Here is a 25,871-nt window from a genome sequence, read left to right as displayed (position 1 = left end):
TGAACATTTTGGCATCTGCCCTTTCAAGTATCACCCAGCAATCCTTTTCCTTCTCTTCACAATCTTTGGGGAGCAGTTGTATAATATTTCAGGTTAACCTTGTTAGATGCAGGGATACCCATAGTGAATGCCATCCAGGTGTAAATAGGTTCCCCTTGGTTCTTTTCCAGTCCTTGTACTAGGCAAGTATTGCATGGGGAATACCAATCCAGTTACCTCTCCTAAGCTTCCCTTGTTCACTGATTCTTATCAGTTGTTATACTCCTGGGTTGTACCATATAACATACTAATCCTCGTTTACAGGGTCCTGATACGCCAGCTTAATGTAGAAAAGGAAGTGAGCAGAAACCTAGACTTTGGGATGGCAGTGGATATGACCTACTTAGATTTTGCTAAAGCCTTTCATACAGTTCCAGTAACGGAACTAAGGAGGGGCAGGCCTGGGCACAGGCCTAAACTATGTTAATATGTAGGGGTAATTTATGTATGTGCAGTCAAATTTCATGGACAATTGTTAAAGGTACTTGGGTCAAAATGCACTTCAGTAATTGCCCTCGCAGCTACTGCCTTCCTCCTGCCTACTGTTTCAAATGAAATGCTACTGCACCAATTGACGTTGAGTTTTGTGGGAACCCTAGAATTACTGTCACCCCGGGACCAGGTGGTAGCTCCAGGGTTCCTGCAACACACAGTGCCAATAGATATGGCACACCTACATCTAAAGAATTAGGCACACGTCACTCTCATTCTGAACACTGTAAATTAAGCTAACCAGACTTTGCAATTTCAAATATTTTAAACCAACTGCAACAACTGAGTCAAGCACAACTCCCCCTGGCGAGCACAGATGACACTTGAATTCTGGGTAAATAAACACTGCAAATCTGGCCGATTGTGCTTGAAATGCTCACGGCACTTGCAGACACGAATTACCTCTAGAGAGTAGGCATAAGAGAAAGCAGCCAATGGGTAGAGAAAAGAGCCATGATACTTTATCTTTCTTCAGTTAGATAGTAAAATAAAATTAAATCGTTGTCTTTAGTACCACTAATGTAATCTTTATTTTTTTAATCAGGCAAAATAATGCAACAAATACATTAACAGTTGCATAACATCAAACATTTTTATAATGCTTCAGGGTCCAGAAAAACTCTCTACAGCCGAAGAAAACATCCAACTTGCAATTTAAAAAGTTTTTTCTGTTCCCAATCCATTTATTGCATAGGGTGACTTTCTCTTCATAATCACTGCATCTAAGATAGCACAAGAACGGATAAATACTATACAGGTCATAGTTACAATTCCTACAGACCCAACAGGTGTACAAAGTAAGGAAGGCTTATATTGGCACACACAGACACCAACTCCAAAGGTGACATCTTCTAACTGAATTATAAATGGCGTGCCATGTGCTTGGTCCATCTGTATAACAGTTGGGAATTAGTTTGGGATGTTTTATTTACTAGCGCTACATATAACTTATTTTTTCCTTATTCACATTTGTGTACGACTTCTCTGCTTCATTATAACCAGTTGGAAGCTTCTTGCAGAAGTTGTTTTCGTATCCATTCTGACTGCATTTCTCAGTCCCAGGAGCCATCTTGATATCGTTTTCAGGGTTATCTTTAGGGTCCTTTTAGAGAGATGAAATCATTTTAAAACTAGCTTAGAAACTGTCCTTAAATGCAAGAAAATGGTTTAGATATAGTTGTACATGTATAAAATTAGACTCCTGTTGACTAGCCAAGTCAGACATAAAAATGTATGTAAAAAAACAAAATATTTCTAAGCAGGTCTGTATTTACTATATAAATTTTACATTTTAAAAAGTCCAACTCCACTGCCAAAAACTTGTTGTCTAAATCTGTTAGTGGAGCTGGGGTGGGTCTCACCCATGATTCTCTCATATTCATATTGGTATCCATTTTGATGCCGAAAATCCAAAAAAAGCTGCGGCAAACAAAGACAATTGTGGGGCAAGATTCGTAGTTGCACTGGCGTGCGCTTCGCCGCACTTCGACAGGCGTAGTTTCGCCAGCGCTACGCAAATTCACTAAAATCCAAAGTTGCGCTCAGGGGTAGCGTAAGGTTGCGAAGTTGCACTAGCGTTGATTCGCTAAGCAAAGCGAAGTTACGCTAGCGATGGTTAATTTGCATACGGCGCCAAATTCAAATTTCAATGGAAGTATTAGTAGCAGCACTACACAAGCCTGGGAAACCTTCAAAACATCAAATAGAATTTTTATTTTGCCCTACACATGTGCCCACTGTATAGTTAAGGTGCCATGAGTTAGGAAATGTAGGGGGGAAGGAGGGGAGCCCCAAAAAAGATTTTTTTTCAGCTTATCACCCATAATAAAGAAAAAACGACAGAGTTTTTTGGGACTTAGAAAATTTTTAAACTTTTTTTGAAGCAATCCCTATCTACTCTATTGCGCTTCACCTGGTCTGAGGTGGCGAAGGAAGTCTGGCGTAAAAGGTAGCGTTCAGAAAAATGTGCACGTTAGTGAATTTGCGTAGTTACGTCTGTTGCGCAACTTCGCCAGGCGTAAGGGTGCGAAGTAATACTAGCGAAGTTACGCCAGCGTCCGTTAGTGAATCGGCGAAGTAACGAAAATGCCCAACGCTAGCGAATTCACAATAGCGTTAAGCGCTTCGGTGCTTAGTGAATTTGCCCCTTGATATTTTCATGATTTATTATGCCCCGAAGTTGTTCCAAGTCTGCATCCGAAAACCTGACCGATTAATGTAAAAGTCAATTGCAGTTGTCCCCTTAACCATTTGAAAATCTTTTAACCCTCACAAAATGTTCGGGCGTCAAACTCGAAAAAATTAGGGTTTTTTACACGACAATCTGAAAAAGTTGCGGTTTTTCCCTCTCCGATTTTTTTTGTTTTTATTGCAAATCGGGGATTCTAGTTTGGTCAGACTTTTTTTGTTTAAAAAAATTCCAAAAAATTTGGATTTTGATAAATAACCCCCTTAAATTGAAATGGCTAAACTGAAAAGTAATCGACTCTGAAATTATAAAATGCTAGTGAAATCCCATTGCTTTAACATAACAATGGTTTCAGATTTGTTTTTCACGCTGGAACAACATTTTCCAAAATGTTAATTGTCGCTTAATATTTGCATCAAGGATATGAGATTCAAACTGGTGTTAGAGTTCAGCTCTATGAACTCTAACACCCATAGAGCAAAATATGTTTGACTGCTCAAAGTTCACCAAATGCTGTTTTAATAAATGTGTCAGTTTTATGCTTTTTTTCTTTTGTAAATGTATTAAAATTCAGATTGTGGAGTATCCTTTATAATTATTATAATTTTGTAATTTGTGGAAAATGCGACTTTTATATAATAGAATTTCACAGATTTGAGATAATTTTTCTCTTAACTATTAATGCTTAAGTCAGATAAAAATCTTAATAAATATCTGGCAACAGAGCAAAAGTCAAATAGTTTAACAAAGTGAGATCTAAACTTTGCACCTATTAATTGCTGAAGATATTTTATGACTGGTAACTTTTCGGTTTAAGTGATTGTCTGTTACAATAGTCCAATGCATGTAGTTTCATGTTGCCCACATATGCCAGGGGGCAAATGGAGTGCAGAAGGTCTAGATGTCCATTTAGTAGTAGAAACCTCTAACCATTATGCCTATGTACAGTGCTGAAAGTTGGAGAAGCAGGAGCTGGAAGGACAGGACATTCCTCAAACACCCTACAGATCTTAAGGCACAATAACAGATTGTCTTACCCACACATGGAGCCCAGTTATTAATTATTAAACAGTGTGTTAATCATAGCGATTGGGAAATTATTTTCTAATATGTCATTTATTTTTCTTACAATAGCCAACAATTTGGAGAGAGATAGAGATTAGTGATGGGCGAATTTGCGACGTTTCGCTGAAAAATTAGCGAATTTCGCGAAACTGCAGAAAATTTGCGAAACGCGCCGGCGTCTCGTATTTGAAACGAGACGCCGGCGCGTTTTGCAAATTTTCCGCGGTTTCGCGAAATTCGCTCATTTTTTCCGACACCGACAATTTTCTTTTTTTTTTTACGCAAATTTATGACGGCGAATTTTCGCTGGCTTTTCGTGAATTTATTCGCCGCAAATTCGCGCCTGGCGAATAGATTCGCCCATCACTAATAGAGATGTAGAGGACTCTAGATAAAGAAAAAGGGAAGAGAATTATGGAATGGGGGTTACCAAACCAGTGTGGAAAGAGCTTTGCTCTAGATTTAGCTGTGCTTGTTTCTAGAAGCAATGCTTGTATTGCTACCTTGGTGCTTTGGTTCTCAACTATTTTTACCATGAGCTTTAGTCAAATATAGAAGGTGTTGGGGAGCTACACAAGCATACACCTGCATATAGGGACTATGATAGTAGCTCTATGAGCCAGTCCGGACTGAGAATTAAAATAGAACCTAGCATTTCAGATACACAGAGGCCCAATCAACCCACACCAGTCCACTAATTACTGAGTTTCTATGGCAACTTATAGCAGCCCCTCTGGCATTTGCCAGAACCCACAGATTGCATATGAGGACTGCCAGACTTCAGGGGGCTTTTTTAATGGAAATACCTGTAATCTTGATTTTTCTGCCTCTGCTGTGTATCTTGCTTTTATTTCCTGGGTGACCCATGTATCAGTAGTAGTATTACAGAATTTAAGGAATTTAAAAAAAAACAAAAAAAAAAACAAGTGCATTCTTTGTGGCCACTTGAAGCAACATAAGATCACTGCTTTAGATGATCCCATGGTGGGTAGCTCTGACTGCTCCAGGCACTCCAAAGGGTCTATTATATAAAAACATTTGTACAATTGTACTCTTCTAGCAGAAATGAACTCAGATTGTGCATCTGTAGTGATGGGTGAATTTATTCGGCAGGCGCGAATTCGCTGCGAATTTGAGCGATTCGCCACCAGGGAATAAATTCGCGAAACGCCTGCGAAAATTTGCGGCAAAAATTCGCCGGCATCAAAAAAATGTTTCCGCCAGCGTCGGAAAAACGGACACCGGCGTAAAAAAAACGGGCACCGGCGTCAAAAACGGGCGTCAAAAACTAGTTTTCCGGCGAGGTGAAATGGCGCAAATTCGCCCATCACTATGCATCTGCTCTGATTGCTCCAGAAAGTCCAATAGGTCCAGCATTTAAATACATATGAACAATTGTACTGTTGTAGTAGCCATGAGCTCAAATTGGGGGTTAAGTTTTTTTCTGTGTCTGGCATCTAAGTGTGATGAAAATGATGTGCTGTAGAAATGAAAGGGTTTTGTTGGGTGTGCTTGATTGTGCTATTCCCAGAAGATAGTTAGTGACAGGGGTTACTAGGATTTAACAAATCAGTTAGTCCACATTGTTCCAAAATGTGCAGATTTCCAGTAGAAGTCCATGGGGGCACCCGTATGGTCACATAGTCTCCAGTATTTATTGATGTTATTGGGATAATACTTCTTTTTTTTTTAAATGAAAAATATACTTACAAAGTCTTCTTCTCTGTCATGCTGCACGCCACACCAGCACTTGGATTTGTATTTGTCAGACCAAAAGCAAAAAAGATTGCAGACGGGTCTGATCAGCAGGGGCTTAATATTCTTTCCATGCTCATGACCTGCATAAGGTAAATATTAGGGTTCAGACAAAGCCTTGCCTGCTAAAGCAGATAGTCAAGATCAGGGATCCCCAACCTTTTGAACCCGTGAGCAACATTCAGAAGTAAAAGGAGATGGGGAGGAACACATGCATAAGAAATATTCTTGGGCTGCCATATAAGTGTTGTGATTGGCCATTTGGTAGCCCCTATATGGATTGTCTACCTACATTGAGGCTCTGTTTGGCAGTACACCTGGTTTTTATACAACCAAAACTTGCCTCCAAGCCTGACATTCAAAAATAATCACCTGCTTTGAGGTCACTGAGAGCAACATCCAAGGGGTTGGGGAGCAACATGTTGCTCAGGGGCTACTGGTTGGGGATCACTGGTCAAGATTATAAAAAGTACTGGTATATAAAATGGGGAATTATAGGCTTTATAATAAAGTCAGATTCATTCTGAAATAAAGGTTAAAACTTTAGAATCTCAGGTATTAACATTTAAAGGATAAATAACATTCTATATGAGTCATTTATTCTTATATGGCTCTTTTGATAGACCAATTGTATAAGACCTGCTGAGTACAGTACTACAGGCATTTGTTTTTTGTTTGTTAAATAAAAAACAGTTCCTTGTGAATTTCTAAAAATCCTGAACACCAACAAGAGCTTGGAAGCGATTGTCCGTAAGAGCAGTTATTTGCTTTTCAGTGAAGTTATATCTCTATGTACTCTATCCACAAAATCCCTTTTTACACGTCTATACAATATGTCTGGTAACTGAATATCCCCGGCACAGGAAAACTCTGAATCTCAAAATAGGCTTAGGCTCTGGTGTGTTCCAATCCAGAACAATAAACTTCAGTTCTCACTTATTTCTACCACTGAACAGTATCACAATAATAACATAGCAAAAATAAATGAAAGCAGATTTAAAGAATCTTACAAAAATATGTGGTCACTGTATTTTGAAAAGTTTGATTCCAAAAATAAAGATTTGATTGTTAAGTTCCTCCATTTCTAATTTAACGCACTCGTTTGGAAACAATGGTCACTTTTAATTTAGTTATATTTAATTTTTATGTCTTCGCATCCATTGGGTATAGTTTTACTGATACGTATACTTATGTTAATTTTTCTCTTATTTTTGATGTTTCAACCTTTTTCTATACCCCTTTAAAGGAGAAGGAAAGTCTTTTTCCACTTGTGGGTGCAAAATGTTAGGCACCCCCAAGTGATTGTATTTACTTACATGAAACCCCGGTGCTCCTATCAGCAGAAAACTGCACTGGCCCGGGGTTCTTCCAGCGAGCACCACGGAGCCACCCTCTTCCGGTTACTTCTTTCTTCTCATGGCTTCGCATGCGCAGTAGAATGAAAAGCTGAACTTTAACTAAAAAGTCGCCTATTTTGTTCTACTGCACATGCGTCTGCCCCGGGAAATTTGAAGAAAGAAGAAGCCAGAAGATGATCGCTCAGTGGTGCTCACTGGTATAACCTCGGGCAGTTTTCTGCTGATAGCAGCACCGACCCGGGGTTTCAGGTAAGTATAAACAATCACTTGGGGTGCCTAACATTTTGCACCCACAAGTGGAAGAAGACTTTCCTTCTCCTTTAAAGAGATATAGAAAAAGGTTGAAACATCAAAAATAAGAGAAAAATTAACATTTTTTTTTTAAAAAACTCCGAATCTCAAAATAGGCTTAGGCTCTGGTGTGTTCCAAAAACATTTAATATTACATCTTACTAATTGTAGTGTCATTTTTGTCACGCGTTATCAATACTTCATGTTATATCGATCAATTAAACTTTCATGTGCTATTATTGTAAAACGTCAGTAAAATGTTTGAAACACAATAATAACGTTTATGACATTTTGGGGCAGATGTATTAAGGTTCGAATTGTAAACTCAAATTTTCAAGATGGATATTTGGTCAAAACTCACAAATTCTAGTTGGGAATAATCCAAACTCAAATTCTAATTTGAGATTGATCATACCTGGACCCTGAGAATAACTCGAATCCGACTATTCGCCACCTAAAACCTGCCAAGTTCATGTAGAATTCAAGGGCAGAGGTCCAGGGACCCATTTGAAGATGTTAATAGCCTTCCTGACCTTCGAGTTTTTTAGAATAGAAACATATTTAACCAGTTGTAACAAGAGGAATTCTTACCTGTAACAAAGCTGATGAACAGGCCAGATATAATGCATGCTAGGCATCCAACAGCGCTGTAGTACAGATAGGACAAGCTGTACCAGTTATCTGCTAGTACTGACCTGGAAATAATGGATTATACACTTAACCAAGTAAACCATCATATCTTATCCAAATGCGTTCCTGCTGTCAAGCATGCAGTGAATTCAACAGTGGGTAGTCCACCTTAACCATAACTTTGAGTACAGTATGATGTAGTGAGAGATATTCTGAGATAATTTGCTAATTATTTTATATTTTTCATTGTATGTGATTTTTTAATTATTTTTATTTTATTTTTTCAGCAGATCTCCAGTGTGTGAGTTATATAAGAGACATATGTAATATAATGTTACCTTGCTGGAGGTGGAGTGGTGGCCAGTACTGTGGTTATCGTTGTTGAAAAAGTCTCTGTCGCATTCACAGTCATGTTGGCTAGCTGGCACCCATCGGTTCTCAATAAAAGTGGGAGTGATTTCGATACTGCGGGTGGGAAAATAAATCCTCCAATGCCAACCCAAAAAGACATGGTGATTCCTATCAGGAGACCTCCTAATGCTCCCTATAAAAGTAATGCAGGCTTTTAACTAAAATAAAATATATATAATATATATATACAGTATATGGTTTTCACAATTTTAAGCTAAAGTTGCATACTTTAACAATACAGTTCTGAATGGAGATTAATGGGAATAGAGACATTGTTTCTAATTATAAATTTTGACCTCATGGAAATTCACAAATGCTCTTTCGCCTCACAATTCAACATGTTGCTAAATACCAGAAACGGTCCTTCACTTCTTTGTATAAGCAAGCAGGTATACTATTCTATCTACAAAGTGGGCCAGAGTGCTACAAATGCTTTAATGAAGTCTGGAGGAACAGTTTACAGTACAGGTGTGGGACCTGTTAACCAGAATGCTCAGGACCTGGAGTTTTCCAGATAATGAGTTTCCAGATAAAACAGGTTTTGCTTACATTAAGGAGAAATTATATCTTAGTTTGGATTAAGTACAAGGAACTTTTTTATTATTATAGAGGAAAAAAAATTGAGTCTTTGGGAGGCAGCCTTCCCATATTCGGCAATGGGTTTCCAGATAATGGATCTCATTCCTGTAATAGCAACTTATTTTATCTAAATGGGACCAAATGGTATCTGCTTGGGGCAAAGCTCAGTCACTTAAATAACCAGTACTAATAAGTCATCAAAGGGGTTTAAGTTTTACCTTCCAGTTTGTCCACGGGAATACAATACCCAAAGTAAATAAGCCGAGCATAGGTCCCCCACACATTCCATGAATACTTAGAGCAGCCTACATGGGAAATAAATAATTTAGGGGCAATTAGGTGAAAAATGTACTTTGAAATTACAATCCATTTTAGATATTACATGTTGTTGGACAGACAAACAAGTCATGAAATGCCTCATTAGGTTATTACATCAGCCCAATGTCTTTTAAAAATAGAATCATAAAGTAATCCCCTGGTAAGTGCCAAATACAGACCCTGTGCATAAACATGTGGCCATTCAAGAAAATGGAGGGACAAGTATGAAAACCATGGTGGTTGGCTCTCATTTTTGCACTTGGCCCACTGTTCTGCACTTTGTAAATTACCCCTATATCGTTTTTTTTCCTTCGACTAAAGTAGATGATCCAAGAAGCTCCAAATGACTGAAGGAAGTAACCTTCATTCTGCAACACAGCACCACGATATAGGCAATATGTAGTGCTACTTACCTGCACAACTCCACCCATAAAAGATGCTACAACAGCCATTACAGTGCACAGAATACCAAATAAAACACCTAGAAGAAAACAGATACAGTAGTTTATACATACATTCCAAGTCCATGACATTTTAATTAGCTTGTAGGAATTTTTAATGAATCATCTTTTTTCATGTATGCCCAAAGTCACTCATGGGCATGGACTGTGAGTGCTGTGAGTATTGGAGCATATGGAGCCCATTGTTTAAATGAGCTATTAACAGTCTCTGTTGTGTGATGGATAAATGTATTAAGTACATGAAGGAGATAAGTGCTTAGTAGTCCCCAACCAGTGGCTCGTGGCAATGTTCCACCAACCCATTGAATGTTGCTCCCAGTTGCCTCAAAGTAGGTGCTTATTTTTGAATTCTCAGCTTGAAGTCAAGCTTTAGTTGAATACAAACCATGTGTACTGCCAAACAGAGACTCTTGTAGGCTGGCAGTTCACATAGGGCTACCAAATAGGCAATCACAGAACATATTTGGCTCCCCAGGAATTTCTCTCATGCTTGTGTTGCTCTCCAACTTTTACTTTTGAAAGTGGCTCACTGGTAAAAAGGGTTTAAGATCTCTGGCCTTCAATATGCAACCCTATTAACATCCTTAGAGAAATATTTATTTATTTATTTCACTATATGTCCTATTGCTACATGAGCTACATGAACTTATGGAGGTTTAACCTAGAGTATGAAAGGGAAGCTGTTGACCATGAGTCTTTTCCCCTCTTGGACCTCCATCCTGGAGGAGAGTGGATATGGGTCAAGAGGCTTGCAAAAAAGGAAACATACAGTACCAAGCATAGATAACTAAGTACTCACATAATCCCTTGCTGATCCAAGTACTTTTCTGATCAGAGATATTCTTGAAAATGCTCTTGACGATGTCTTCAAAAGTCACAGTAGCAAGAGCATTGATACTGGCAGCCACTGTACTGCAAGACACAGACACATTTCATATGTTAGAAATCAGTAGGGGAAATAAGAACTGAAATCCTTTAGCGTGTGATGAGGCATATAAAATAAATAGCTAGGTAGTGCCAAATCATTTATATTGGGTACAATTGCTTAATTATTTATTAAACGTGTATGTGCATGCTATGTTTCACTGTTGAACTGGTCAAATATAAAAAGGCATTGCCTTTCACAGGATCAGTTTCTAAGTCCAGCACTTTAAGGGCCTTATTTATCAAGATCCGAATTTATCTGACTTTTTCAATAAAAAAGTCAGACCAAACTAAAATCCATGAGCTTATTTATTATTTAAAAAGCACAATATGATCAGACCGGGGATAAACACGAAAAATTTTGTGAAAATCTGAATCTTATGATTTTCTTCTGAGTTTTTTTTCCCCAAATCACTCGATTTTTTTCTGCCTTTTTCCAGAAAAGCCAGATTTTTTGGGATTTTTGCCCGACAAGTCCAATATTCTTCATTAGGCTTTTATTGCATTGTTAATCTTAATTGTGCACTGCAAACCTTTAACACCTTCTTGAAGGTGGCATAAACTTTTGATGCAAAAATCATACTCCTATTCATATTGCAGTCTCTTATTCAAATTAGTGCATGGTTGACAGGCTAATTTAGACTATAGCAACCAGATGAATAAAAAGCTAAATAACTTTTCCTTGACCATTGCTGTTTTGCTGCCTGAACCAACCGTTGCCTGGTTTCTCATTATTCTGGATCCTGACTGATTGGTTATTGACCCAGGCATGCTTCTTCGACTACGCTTTGCTCTTTTCCCCATTCCTTCTGTCAGATGTTCTGGTTCCCTTGCCTGTCCAGAACCCTCGCCTTGGTTCTCTCACTTTAAGACCTGGTGCCATCCGAGCAAAGAAGGGGACCTCCTCACATGAAAGGCGGCTGTTATAGGCAGAAGCGTGATCCATGAACTTGAACCTTGGCGTCTGTTCTGGGTTTTGGGATACTGAACATGGCACATTCATTCATTGGAGTCTAAGAATAATATTGATTTTTACCTCAAAAAAAAGTAAGCAGTTTGACATTTTCCACTTCTATTAGTAAATAGACACTTTGTTGATAAGTAATGTTCAACCTGTAGCCTGTTCTTATTTGTTTAATTGAACATATAAAAACATAAACTGAAAGTAAGTCTTGCCTATGAATAAGCTGCATAATCATTTTTATTCAGTTTTGAACATCAACATAAAAATATCATCATGTACCTTAATGTTCCACTGAAGGCACATGCAACAAATAATCCAGGGAGTCCTGGTAATTTTTCAAATATGTTCATTACAAAATATGGCATCATCTAAAAAAACACATACAAATTACAAAATATAAGAAGCCTTTTGGTAATGCTCTGCATATGAGTATCTACTAAAAGCAGGTTGTAATAAAGCTCTGATGCCAAAAATCTGTGTCTCGAGAAAAAATAATTCCCAGCCATCAAGTTGAGTGTTCCTGCAGAAAAAGTCTTGGCCACATTATTTCTGCATTGATGTTATTTATGCCCAGGACTACAGTATGTTGACATTTTACTACTGTACATTTTTTCTGGTCCCCTGACGACTCCACTGTAATCCCAGTGTTAGTAAATTACTTTGATGGATGGCAGAAGTAGGGAATGGAAACTCATAGAATGGCAAGAGATACACAGAAGAGTAGATTTATAAAATATACAAATTTTATTCAAAAGATTTCTCTCCAGAGGATCACTTTTTTTACTGTCAATTAGAACATTTCTTAAATCTGCTCAAACCATCCAAGATGCATTCAAACCAATAAATTAATCTGGACAATTCTAGATGTGCTTTTTCAGAAAATCAGTTTGTTCTTAAACCTTCCATAGTAACATAGTAAATTAGATTGAAAAAAGACACGTGCATCAAGTTGAACCTTTCAACATATAACCTGCCTAACTGCCAGTTGATCCAGAGGAAGGCAAAAAACCCCATTTGAAGTCTCTCCAATTTGCCTCAGAGGGAGGAAAAAATCCTTCCTGACTCCAAGATGCAATGGGACCAGTCCCTGGATCAACTTGAACTATGAGCGATCTTTAGTGATGGGTGAATTTGAGCATTTTGCTTCTCCAAAAAATATGCGAATTTCCCACGAAATTTGGGAAATGCCGAAAAAATTTGCGAAACGGCACCGGCGTCCATTTTTTTGACGCCGGCGCCGTTTCGCAAATTTTTTTGTCCATTTTTTTTGATGCTGGTGAATTTTTGCAGCAGTTTCACAAATTTATTCGCTGGCGGCTAATCGCAGGAATTCGCTGCAAATTCATGCCTGGTGAATAAATTTGCCCATCACTAGCGATCTTCCATATCCCTGTATTCCTTCACTTGCTAAAAAGCCACCCAATCCTTTCTTAAAGCTATCTAATGTATCATTCAGTAAGTATTACAAAAACTGAGAATTGCAAAAATTGCATTTTAATTAATCTCGTTCATAGCTTCATACTTGTCCAGTCATTCCAAAGTCTTTTCTGCTAGATATCTGCAATATTTCTGAATCTCTGTTTAAAATAATTATTTGATTCCCACCTGGTCGGGTGCTGTTATAAAGCCTGCAGTCCAAGGGTCACAGCTCACAAAATTGGCATACATGATCAGTCCAGTGAATATAGAGCACACCAATATTATCCACAGTCCAAGCAAGTTCAGATACAGTGCACTTGAAAACAAGAACACATTAGGGTAATGTAGAAAAATATCTGGATTGGACCTCACGTCTTGTAAGAAAAAATATCAAAAAGGATGTGGAGACATTAGGGCTCATTTATCAACACTGGGCAATGAATGCAGCAAATTTGCTCAGTGTTAATGAATGACCCCCATTGAGACTACCCATTGTTGAGTCCTGACTCATAGGTTAGAAACTCTTTCTCCAGAACATGGCCAAGAGAAAAGCTTTGCATAGTAGAGGCAATATATGTCTCTATTAGTATAGACATAGTTATCCTTCACGACACAGAGGCTGTTATGAGAATAACTGAGTGTTCTTCACTAGACATACTAAAGAGTATATACTATAGCTATAAAGTAAATATCAGTATTACTAATCTTGCAGTAGCCCGATTAATTTTAACAGTACTACCCTGAAATTACCACAGTCCAGCAGTACTGACCCCTTCAGCATGTAAAGGTCATGGTTGGCTGGAGTCGGTGGAGTTTAGGGACTGCTTTTGTGCGATACTTTTGTAACTATTACTGAGCCTCAGAACACAATAATAAATTAGTAAGACTCACAGTTTAGCATGCTTCTCGGACTTGCATGATATACATCTCTGTACTGTCGACTGGTTCACTCCATAGATACCCAGCCATGTAAAAGTGCCTCCCACAGCAATGGTCCAAAATGTGTGTCTTCTTAATGGGTCTACATCAAAACTAAAAAACAAAAAATAAACATGCAACAGAAAGTTGGATTATTTTTAAGCAGTCCTACTCTTCTTTTATGACCATGTAGAACAAACTGGGTAGCATTTGGGGCTCCCAAGATGATGCATGACTATAATTAAGTGCTGAACGTACAAAATGCGTAAAGGTGGCCATAGATGTAACATTTGCAATATAAGTACGAATATCTTACAATGTTATCAGTGTGTCTGTGGCCACCTTTATTCAGTCTTGATTGTGATTGTCTGAATAAGAATAGGTTCATGGATAAGATTTCGCTTGATGCTACAGGTTTGAGGCATACGCACCCAGACCATCTACACTCGCCGGTGAGTTTTCTCTAATTTATCATTCAGTACCTGGAAAGCATAGGTGTTTGCAGTTCTCATTTGATTGACTGAGCATGATACCCAGGGTATTGACACCAATGTCTTTCCTTAGATCAGACCTTTCTGGATAATGTTTTTTTTTCGATAACACATCCTATACCATTCCTAACTATGTATAAAGGTCCAAATCTAAGTAGAATTTGTGTGATGGAACAACTACACATAGTAAAGGTTGACATACATTAGCTAATAGTTGGTAGCTTTTTGGCCTGTGTGTGGGAAGCAGTTGGATGACAAGGGTAATATTGACCAGCTATTTATAGGACAAATAAACATTCTTTTTCTACTGTTTCAGAGAGAAAACTTATTAAACCAGCCTAAAGGTTGAGCATCTTTGTAGGAGTAATGATCCAGGCCTTCAAAGCTGTCACAGGACTTTTTCATGTGGAATTTTGTTAGTAGGGTCTGTGACACATGCTCAGTGGTCTTTGAGCAGCTGTTGACAAATTAAGCTTAGGGGTCATCACAAATCATCAAGCAGAAAATTGTCATATAAGATGATGCTACAGGGCTGATTACTATATTTTGATGCTAATATTGCAGGTTTCTGAACTTCCATGTTCCAGCTATCTGAATTATTAATTAATCAGCCTTATATTGTGACATTTATAGTCTATATGTACATAATATTGTGAGTTATAGTTAAGCTTTAGTTCTCCTTTAACAAAACAGGGATCCCTGAAATTTTAGCCAATACACGTGTTGCCAAAATATGCAACATCTACAAAAAAAAGCCTTAAGTTTCACAAACGACAAAAAATAGGAGAGCATGGGCCTAATCCGGACCAGCGACTACAGAAATATGGATCAACACTAGTGATGGGTGAATTACGGCAAAAAAATTCATGAAACGCAAGTCAATGGGCTTCAAAATTATTTTGATGCACCACAAAATTTTTATATGCATGACGATTTTGTCCAAATGCATTAAAGTCAATAGGCGTCCAAATAATTTTGACACGTGACAATTTTTATGCGCGCGACTATTCTGATGCGTGCCCAACTTTTTTTGCAGTGTATGTACTGTAATAATGAAGCCCACTGTAAAAAATCGGACGATGAGATCTTGCCAATCATAATTATTACAATGTGACGTCAACCCCTGCTCTATATGTAACTGAATATAAAAATATATGTATACTCACTCAACAATATCTACACGGGATCCGTTCATGGCCGTCTCCCAGACCTTAGAAGGCCCTCCATTTTGAATTGTTCCTTGAATTAATACAGATAAAAATCCAACTATCATCACGACCATCTGGAATGCATCCGTCCATACAACGGCTTTCAAGCCCCCCTAAGGAAAAAATAAAAAGTAAGATCATATTTATGGCTAGGCCTTCATCTGTTGATCAATGGTAGGATTTTAAGACCAACAACAACTAGAAGGTGCAGGTTCTACAGCTCCTTACATATTGCTCCAGAGCAGTGATCCCCTTTCCCTATCAAGTGTCAGTGTTCTAAAATGGACCCAATAGATAGGTGCTCCAAAATGGACCTATCACTCACAATTGTGGCAAACACAACTCAAAGCATAACCACAATTAAACTGTTATTATGGGGGGAGGGTTGCATTATGTGTAAAAACATGGAAATAGGTCTCTGGAATTACACACTGCACCTGCTGTAGAGAATGATCTCTTAAACTGGCCATACACGGGCTGATAAAAGCTGCCGACAGACCGACAGTTTATCGGCCTGTGCGTGGGGACCTCTGACAGGCTTCCCCGGAAAGTTGGCCAGATGTCGATCGGACAGGGTTAAAAATCCTGTCGGATCTGTTCATTGATGCGGTCCCACGATCCAACCGCCCGTATTTCATACATTATGATCAGATGGTTGGGCTCTCGGGCCCATGATTGGATCAGCCCAATATCGCCCAACTCAGTGTGGGCACATCAGGGAGAGATCCACTCGTTTGGTGAAATTGCCTTCCCCTGAGCTCTGGGATGATCCACATAATTGATCTTTAATTCCCTTATCCCCCTTTCCTGGTCTAAGAATTTTTAAAAATGTTTTTGAAAATGTAAATTATTATTGTTATGGCCAGGCCACACCAAATAACCAGTACTTATAAGGGCTCATTGATAAGGACTCGGGGAGATCACTATTTTCCCTTCACCCCTCACATGTAGTAAATAAAGCTAAAAAAAGTATTTTTTCTATCATATTTTTGTGTTATTGTTGATACATACCAGAGTACAGTAAAAAGTGCAGACAATCCCAGTTGCAAATACTGATCCCCAAAGATCAAATCCAGTCACTGTAAAAATAGAAACAATTACTTTTTTTTTTTATCATTGTATCGATTACCAAACGTTACTCAAGTATAATGTAATGGACTACTGTTTACTAATGTTTACTAATATAATGGACTACTGTTTACTAATGTTTACTAATATAAAGGACTACTGTTTACTGTTTACTAATGCTTACTGTTTACTAATGTTTACTAATATAATGGACTACTGTTTACTAATGTTTACTAATATTACGGACTAATGTTTACTGTTTAGTAATGTTTACTGTTTACTAATGTTTACTAATGTAATGGACTACTGTTTAAAGTGCTACATGTGTTGTTTTTTTCAGAATTAACAATCATTTATCAGAAATACATGTTCTTGCCCTAAGGCTAATGACACTATAATGATTATTCACATCAAATCAGCCATCAACTAATCTCACTAAATCGTACATGAATTGTAGCCAAAAATGCTCAAAGGAGACTAGCCCTTTCTAACTGAATTGTGGAAGAAAATGCCCCATTATACCACAATGCTCTGGCATTTGCAATACTTACCTTGGTTGAGGGCCAAAGCAGGAGCATACACCACCACTCCAGTGTAAAGTATCTAGAGATAATATTTGGAAGAAGATTAGTGCTAACTTTAATGCATTTGGACAAAATAGGTGTATAAAAATTGTCACTGGCATCAACATTGCTGGGCGTCAAAATAATTTTGACGCCCATTGACTTCAATACGTTTTGCTAATTTTTCGGCGAAACAAGACATATTTGCCCATCCCTATTGGAGAACAACACAACCATGTAAAAAGTTCCTGAGGGTTTTTTTTTAGTTTATATAAACAAACTGCTGTGTAGCCATGGGGGCAGCCATTCAAGCACAGGATACACAGTAGATAACAGATAGGTACTACTATAGTTTATATAAACAAGCTGCTGTGTAGCCATGGGGGCAGCGATTCAAGCACAGGATACACAGTAGATAACAGATAAGTACTACTATAGTTTATATAAACAAGCTGCTGTGTAGCCATGGGGGCAGCCATTCAAGCAAAGGATACACAGTAGATAACAGATAAGTACTACTATAGTTTATATAAACAAGCTGCTGTGTAGCTATGGGGGCAGCCATTCAAGCACAGGATACACAGTAGATAACAGATAAGTACTACTATAGTTTATATAAACAAGCTGCTGTGTAGCCATGGGGACAGCCATTCAAGCACAGGATACACAGTAGATAACAGATAAGTACTACTATACTTTATATAAACAAGCTGCTGTGTAGCAATGGTGGAAATTGAAAAAAAGTCTATATGGCACAGGTTAAATAGTGGATAACAGATAACACCATTATGTTCTACAGAGCTTATCTGCTGTGTAACCTGAGCCTTTTCTCCTTTGCATGGCTGCCCCCATTGCTACACAGCAGCTTATTTATATAAACTATAGTAGTACTTATCTGTTATCTACTGTGTATCCTGTGCTTGAATGGCTGTCCCCATGGCTACACAGCAGCTTGTTTATATAAACTATAGTAGTACTTATCTGTTATCTACTGTGTATCCTGTGCTTGAATGGCTGCCCCATGGCTACACAGCAGCTTGTTTATATAAACTATAGTAGTACTTATCTGTTATCTACTGTGTATCCTGTGCTTGAATGGCTGTCCCCATGGCTACACATCAGCTTGTTTATATAAACTATAGTAGTACTTATCTGTTATCTACTGTGTATCCTGTGCTTGAATGGCTGCCCCCATGGCTACACAGCAGCTTGTTTATATAAACTATAGTAGTGTTTCTGAAGCAAACACAGCATTTTTACCAGTGCAGAGCAACACTACATTATTTTTTATTACTATAAAAAACTTTCATTTTTTCATGTTACTGTTCCTTTAAGCCCTTTAAAAGGAACCTTTTACTATGATTTAATATAGTTAGGCAAGATGAAATAAATCTTCCGGGCAACCTGCTGCACTTTTCGTGCACCAGTGATACAATACACAGATTGTCAAGCAATAATATTATCAAGACGATACATGTATTATTATATTTATTACACGTCCCCATATTGAAAGTTCTTACCGTTTGCACAATATAGATCATTGTTGCAGCATATCGGACAACTCTGTTGAATCTCAGGTCCAAATACTTGTAAAAAAAATATATATAACTTTAGAGTTCATAGGAAAAGACAAAATAGACCTCAGCTTCCAAATATTTGTATGTGTTCAGAGTATAAGACATTAGAATACATTGCAATATATATGTAACCAGCTCTAATACTGTTTAAACTCTGCAGTCATTTTTGCTTTGCCGAACAATTTGCGAACCATTGAAAACTTGTGAAATGCACTGAAGTCAACGTGAATTTTTTTTTTACAACGTTGGCATCTATGCGGGTTTTTTTGCGGAGAAACCTTGCAGCTAAAATAGGGGCCCTGGAGGTGTGGGGGGCCTTATGCAGAAGACCAGTGGGTCCAACGCTGGAATCAATTTATCCCAATTCACCTGCAAAGATGATTATTTACAACATTTTTAATTGTACCAAAAAGGGATCTCCAGTCATGTCTATCACTGTTATTAACAGAACCTAAACCCAAAATAAATAATTGATGTAGATTACTCCGAGTTCTCTCCTAAGCAATTTTGCAGTTTATCAAGGGTCGAATTTTGAGTTCCCTTCAACTCCCATTCGGAAAAAAAAAGAAATTTTTAAAAAAAAATAAAAAAAATGTTTTTTTTTAAAAAAATGGGTGAATAGGATCAAGCTGCAAATTTGTGCAAACACGAATTCGGCAGGCTTTTAGACGGCAAATAGCCAAATTCAAATTCAAAGGGACAGTACACAATAAATTTCAAAATTAGAATTCCGATTTTTTTTTAAATTTGAATTGAATTTGAACTATTCCCTAGTCGAATTACACTAAAATAAACTCAAAATTTAAATTTAAAAACTTTCAATTTGACCCTTGATTTATCAAGGGTTGAATTTAGAGTTTATGGGAGTTTATAAGAACTCCCATAAACTCAAAATTCGTAAAAAAAATGACTAATTGAAATGTATTAAAACATTTAAATTTTTTAAATTCAGGTTAACAGGATCGACCTGCAAACTCGAATCAAATTCAAATAGAATTCAATTTGAGTTTTTTCACTTTGAAAAAGTCCACCAAAACACCAATGCGGCAGGTTTTAGATGCCGAATAGTCGAATCCGAATTCTTAAAGGCAAAGTATATGACAAATTTCGAAATTTGAATTTTTTTTAAAACTATTCCCCAGTCGCATTATACTAAAATAAACTTGAAAAAAAATTGAATTTCAATTCACCCCTTGATAAATCTGCCCCTTAGTTTCTATAACTGGATTTTTCGGAGATATTTGCATTTTTAGACTGCTAACATTGGCATAAATTAGAATGTAGAGTAGAATAATTCAAATAGATTGAGCGAAAAAATGCTGCGACTATTCGCCCATTCGATAGTCGAAGTACTGTCTCTTTTAAAAATCATTCGACTGCCTACTTCGCCAGATTTGCTTTAAAAGCCCCATATGGGAAAGTCCCATAGGCTTTTTTTCTAAGTTTTTGATCGAATAAAAAGGCATTCGATCGATCATTCGATCGAATATTCGATCTCTCGACTATTCGATCTCTCGACTATTCGCTGGGCGAATATTCGCCCATTCGACTATTCGCCAGTGCGTAAATTCGCCCGAATTCCCTATTAGATTCTATTCCCCAGTTGAATTTCGAGGGATTTAACCCCTCGAAATTCAACCCTTGATACATCTGCCCCTTAATGTTTATATGATTTTCTAGTAGATTTAAGGTATGAAGATCAAAATTAGGGAAAGATCCATTATCCGGAAATCCCCGAGCATTCTAGATAACAGGTCCCGTACATGTATTAGTATAAGTCAGACAAATGTAATTAAACAAATAAATAAAAAGAAAAAAAAGTCCAGGTTTTTACAATATATTTTCAATTTGTTTCATGAACGGAAAATAATCCTACATCCTAGTGGGACATAAAGCACATAAATTGAAGGCAGAAAACCTTACCTCGTATGTACTTGTAATCCCAGACCTGTAGAACACAGGGATGAATAGTTCTGCTGAGAAGATAATTACAAACGTATAGGAAATGATGAAATAGAAGTAATATGCTCCAAAACGAACGACTTCTGCCGGCGTTCCAAGGACTGTAATAGCCGACATAAAACTCGCTGTGAGTGACAGGGCCACGGGGCCACATGTCATCTGTCTTCCTCCCACCAAAAACTCACTCGATGTTTTTCGCTTCCTCTCCTTGATGGCAAAGAAGACTCCGATTCCAGCCGAAACGACGAGCAGAGCGGCAAAAACAACATAGTCCAACACTACAAAGTTTTTTATATTGGGTTTTGCAAATTGGGACATGGCTGGGTGTGTTGGTAGGGCAGAAATAGGATGATACGATATTTCCTTTTTTGAATTATTAAATTTAAAAAAAAAAAATCTATTTTATTTAATTGAAATCATTCTGAGGGGAGACAATTAAGAGGACAGACCTGCTTTGTAAAATAAAGGATTTTCAGCTAAACAGAGGATAATGTTTCAGCAGCAGCGAATGAAAGGGAAGGCAGGGAAATAAAAGGCAGCCAATGGTATCGCTTGATCTCTTGATAACACTGTTTTTTTCCCAGCTATATTTTTTTGAAGTTAAACATTACTTGTAATAAAACACATACAGTACAAGCATCTTGACACTTTTTTTCCCTAACAACAGCAAGGGTTGTAAAATAGATAACCCAGCCAGAGGCTTCAATTTTTATGGACCTTTATCTTACTCTGCTGATTTCTTGTCACTCAACGGCTTCTTAGGTTTAGTCCACACTGGGCGTTTTGGGGAGATTTGGTCGACCGAAGTTACCTCACAAGGAAACTTCGAGCGACTTTGGAAAACGAATCACCGCATGTGATTAGAGCCAGCGTTTTTTTCATTTTAGCCGGGACAGAGTCAGGGAAGGCGTTTGGGGAGATTAGTCCCCAGGCGACCAAATCTCCCCAAAACGCCCAGTGTGGCCTGACCCTTAGAATATACACTGATAATGGGTAGAAAGGAACCCTTTTTTTTGTTTATTCTTATGAAGTGCAAAGTGTTTTCATAGATTATAGTCTCTGAGGCTCACACCAGTTTACCCCAGTGAAATAAACAATAACAACCTATTTGTTTTTGAGTCAATGGCAACTGGTTTTCCTTGTTTATTATTTGTGGTTTTTGAGTTATTTAGCTTTTTGTTCAACAGCTCTCCAGTTTGCAATCTCAGTTAGGGGGCAACTTGCGCTAGCAACCATGCATTGATTTGAATAAGAGACCGAAACATGAGTAGGAGATGGCACCAGATAGAAAGATGAACAATAAAAAGTGGCAATAACAATAAGGGGCAGATTTATCAAAGGTCGAAGTGAAAATTGGAATTGAAAAAAAATCAAATTTCAGGCTAATTTTTGTATACTTCGACTAGAGAATAGTCCAAATTCAATTCAAATTTGAAAAATTTATAATGTACTGTCTCTAATAATTAACCCTCGATATTCGACCCTCAAAGTTAAATCCTTCGACTTCGAATATCGAAGCCGAAGGATTTAGCACTATTCATTCGATCGAACGATTGAATGAATAGTTTTTCCTTCGATCAGAAATTGGCTAGAAAGCCTATGGGGACCTTCCCCATAGGCCAACATTGGTGCTCTGTAGGTTTTAGGTGGCGAAGTAGGTGGTTGAAGTTTTTTTTAAAGAGACAGTACTTCGACTATCGAATGGTCGAATAGTTGAATGATTTTTAGTTCGAATTGTTCATTTCGAAGTTGAAGGTCGAAGTAGCCAAAAAATACTTCAAAATTCAAAGTATTTATTTATTCTATTCCTTCACTCGAGCTAAGTAAATGTGCCCCTAATTCATTATTACATTTTCCCGAAAATTTGCTTTGCGGCGAAAAAATTTGATTTTTTTTTTTGTCCATTGTTTTTTGCCCCAAAACTCCAAAAAAACTTCAGGGTATTGCACAAAACCCAGCACACATCAAACAATCAAAAATGGACGCTGGAGTCAAAAACTAGACACTGGCACAGTTTTCTTGAATTTTTCGCCGTTTTGCGGGAAATTCACGAATTTCGCTGGAAATTCACATTTTTTTCAGAAAAGCGAAACGCCCCAAATTCGCCCATCACTAGCTTTCTCAATTCAGAATAACTTGTAAGTCTTCCTTTGAGAATTGAGAAAGCCAGTTGGATGACTAGTGAAACATCTTCAAGTAGAGAAAACACAGCGAGTCCAGTTGATTTGACTTAGTTCTATAGATAATAAAGGCTACAGTTCCCAAGTGTACAGCTAATGTAATGTAAATCCCTACACTTGCTAATGGATCTAGTTACTGGGCAAACGCTCATGTATCCATTTATTCAGTTACATTCTTCTATCATTGGCCCATAGGCTCATGACCACTTCCTGCTACATTTTGATAAACCGTTTTTGAGAAATCAGGGCCACTTTTCGTATATCCATGTGGCTGCACTGATTGCAAACACATTCCTTAAATGACATCAAATTTATGCGGCTCTTCCAGCACAATTTAATGTATTTGGTAACTGTACCTTTAATATACAGTATGTAGCAGACCTGGTAACTAAAACATTTTTATGGTGCCTATTGCTGCATGTTTTCAAGAGGTTTTACTGCAGTCTATAATTATACAGTCACACCTATTGTAGTTTACAAGTAAATTCATACAAGAAGTGCCTGTAATAATCTTGCAGGTGTCCTAGACGCTGTCAGGTTATTGCTCTGCTGTTTGTTGTGGATTTGAATTTGTTTTAAAGGAGAAGTAAAGCCTAACTAAATAAGTAGCTATAAATGTTGTACATGATGTTTTGTGCTTCTGTACCAGCCCAAGGCAACCACAGCCCTTTAGCAGTAAAGATCTGTGTCTCCAAAGATGCCCCAGTAGCTCCCCATCTTCTTTTCTGCTGATTCACTGCACATGCTCTGTGCTACTGTCACTTACTGAGCTTAGGGACCCACTCACAATATACAGTACACATAGAATAGAAATGTCACAATATAAGGCTGATTAGTAATGAATACACATAATTACTACATGGCAGCACAGAAACCAGTGCAATTAGCATCAGAATTGAATAATCAGCAAACCTGTAGCATCAGCTTATATTACAGCCAGGGAAGCTCATTTTCTGCTGGATAATTAGTGACGAGCCCTAAGCTTAGCTTCTCAACAGCCAATCAGAGCCCACTGAGCATGTGAGTGTCACAGACACTTTCCAAGATGGTGACCCCCTGTGACAAGTTTGAAGTCCTGGATCATTGCTGCTATTGACAAGCTCAAACTTTAGCCTCGTGCAATAAGTTCACTATATAAAACATGCCATTTGTAGCCATTTTCATTTTTAGGGTTTATTTCTCCTTTAATGTGGCCTACATCTTTTTTTATAAAGGGGTTTATATGGTCTGTTTTAATATAGTAACTGTGAATGTTTTATGGGTTTTTTTTCAGAAGGAAGGGTGAGTTTACAGATACCTTACTCTGATTATAAGCATTGTTTGTACACTATAGGGAAATTGCATGTTGACCATACTTGGCATATATAAATGTTTTTATTATCACTTCAACATCATAAACCATATAACAACCTTGTAACATAATTAGCCACTGACATTTTCCAGAGTCAACATATTTTAGTGCCTACTGTCCCCACTTTGGACTTTGCTATGACATTTTATCATCCAGCTCAGATTCATAATGACTGTTTTATCATAGGGAAACTGTGATGAAAGAACAGAATTTCTCATAAATATAGAGAAATTCATAGAAAATATGCTATACAATTATTGATGGTCAATCTTTAAATCTGCTCAGTCCACTACTAGCAGAGCTGGTAGATTTCAAAGTCCCCAGTCTACTTCCAAATTTGCCAGATTGTTAATACATGGGAAGGCTGTCGTTTTTTAAACTTTTTTCACCACTGCTTTGACTCTCATAGCAGAGTATCCGATTTTACATGGTTATTCCCCTCATTTCTCCTAAAACAGGCTTTAGCTTATTCTCTTCTGGGAAGGGGTCTACTAGCTTCCAGAACATTGTTGAATAAAGGTGGCCATACATGGGCAGATTAAAGCTGCCGATATGGGTCCTTTAGACTGATTCGGCATCTTATCTGCCCAAGTGTGGGGGCTCCCAACGGGTCCTCCTGATCAATATCAGGCCAAAAATCGGTCAAGTTTGATTTTTTTCTGCAATTCTGGACAGCGTCGTCTACTAGACCTGTTGGTGTCCATTCGTAGCATTGTAATCTGATCGCTTGGTCCCAGGGCCGAACATTCAGATTCACCCGATATCACCCAGCCGTTAGTGGGGATATTGAGTCATGATCCGCTCTAATAGTGTATGGCCACCTTAAGATTTAATTCCTATCAGAGATTTGGCATTGTTGTTGGCTTGGCTCACACAGATGTTTCATTGTATTTCCTTAGTGCTTTATCAACACCAGTCAAGTTCCTCAACCAATTCTGTTTGGAACTCACTTTGTACGTAGAGGCATTATGGTGTTGGGACAAGAAATGGCCTTCCCCAAACTTTTGCTATAAAGCAGTAAGCATGGAACTGTCATTATATGATGCCGGGGCACCCGTGTCAGAAGGCTAATATGGAATTAGAATATAAATTAGAATATAAAATACCATTACTAGAAGAGAAGACTTCTTACTACATACTTTTTTCCGTGTAGCATTTCCATGCCATACATCAGTAGCCAGATCCTTCCACAGTTCTCTCACCCACTTTACTCAATAAAAAAATAGAATTCGAATTGAAATGCATCCATCTGTGTGTGTAACTATCATTCCAGGACTAAACAAGTGCCTATTAGGTATTGATAGAAAAACAGGAATCTAGGTCATTTTAAAATGTTTGTTAAACTATATTCAATTTTCAATTAAGATGAAGACTTGCTAACGAATAACACATTTTGACGATCGTTTAAAAAGTCCTGTAGTGCTCCAGATCCCTGTTTATTATGTCTTTGTGACCCAAAATGCCCTGCACTAAAGATTAAGGGGCAAATTCACTAAAGGGCGAATTGTTGTCAGTGACTGCTTCACACACATCGCACCTCTTTACCAGGCACGAATTCGCTACCACTACGCTAATTCACTAATATGCGAAGTTGCGCCCTGGGCGCCGAACGATGGTGACTTTTCGCTAGTATTACTTCGGCAGTGTGATCATTTCATA

General features: G+C 37.8%; 1 protein-coding gene across 1 annotated transcript; it reads right to left on the bottom strand.

Moving 5' to 3' along the window:
- Window positions 1–1,056: 1,056 nt before the first annotated feature.
- slc5a12.S (solute carrier family 5 member 12 S homeolog) lies at window positions 1,057–21,187 on the bottom strand. The gene is made up of 15 exons (XM_018259907.2): window positions 20,643–21,187; window positions 18,663–18,728; window positions 17,131–17,182; window positions 16,523–16,590; window positions 15,470–15,624; window positions 13,786–13,926; window positions 13,081–13,210; window positions 11,755–11,843; window positions 10,387–10,499; window positions 9,540–9,607; window positions 9,027–9,113; window positions 8,157–8,362; window positions 7,780–7,883; window positions 5,495–5,622; window positions 1,057–1,633 (listed from the first exon to the last, which is right to left on the bottom strand). Exons 1-15 carry the CDS (start codon window positions 20,997–20,999, stop codon window positions 1,469–1,471), a joined length of 1,929 nt encoding a protein of 642 aa, XP_018115396.1. The 5' UTR covers window positions 21,000–21,187; the 3' UTR covers window positions 1,057–1,468.
- Window positions 21,188–25,871: the final 4,684 nt, after the last annotated feature.

This window comes from Xenopus laevis, chromosome 4S (genome assembly GCF_017654675.1).
Source record: "Xenopus laevis strain J_2021 chromosome 4S, Xenopus_laevis_v10.1, whole genome shotgun sequence".
Taxonomy (NCBI): domain Eukaryota; kingdom Metazoa; phylum Chordata; class Amphibia; order Anura; family Pipidae; genus Xenopus; species Xenopus laevis.
This window is presented reverse-complemented; position numbering and strand designations above follow the sequence as displayed.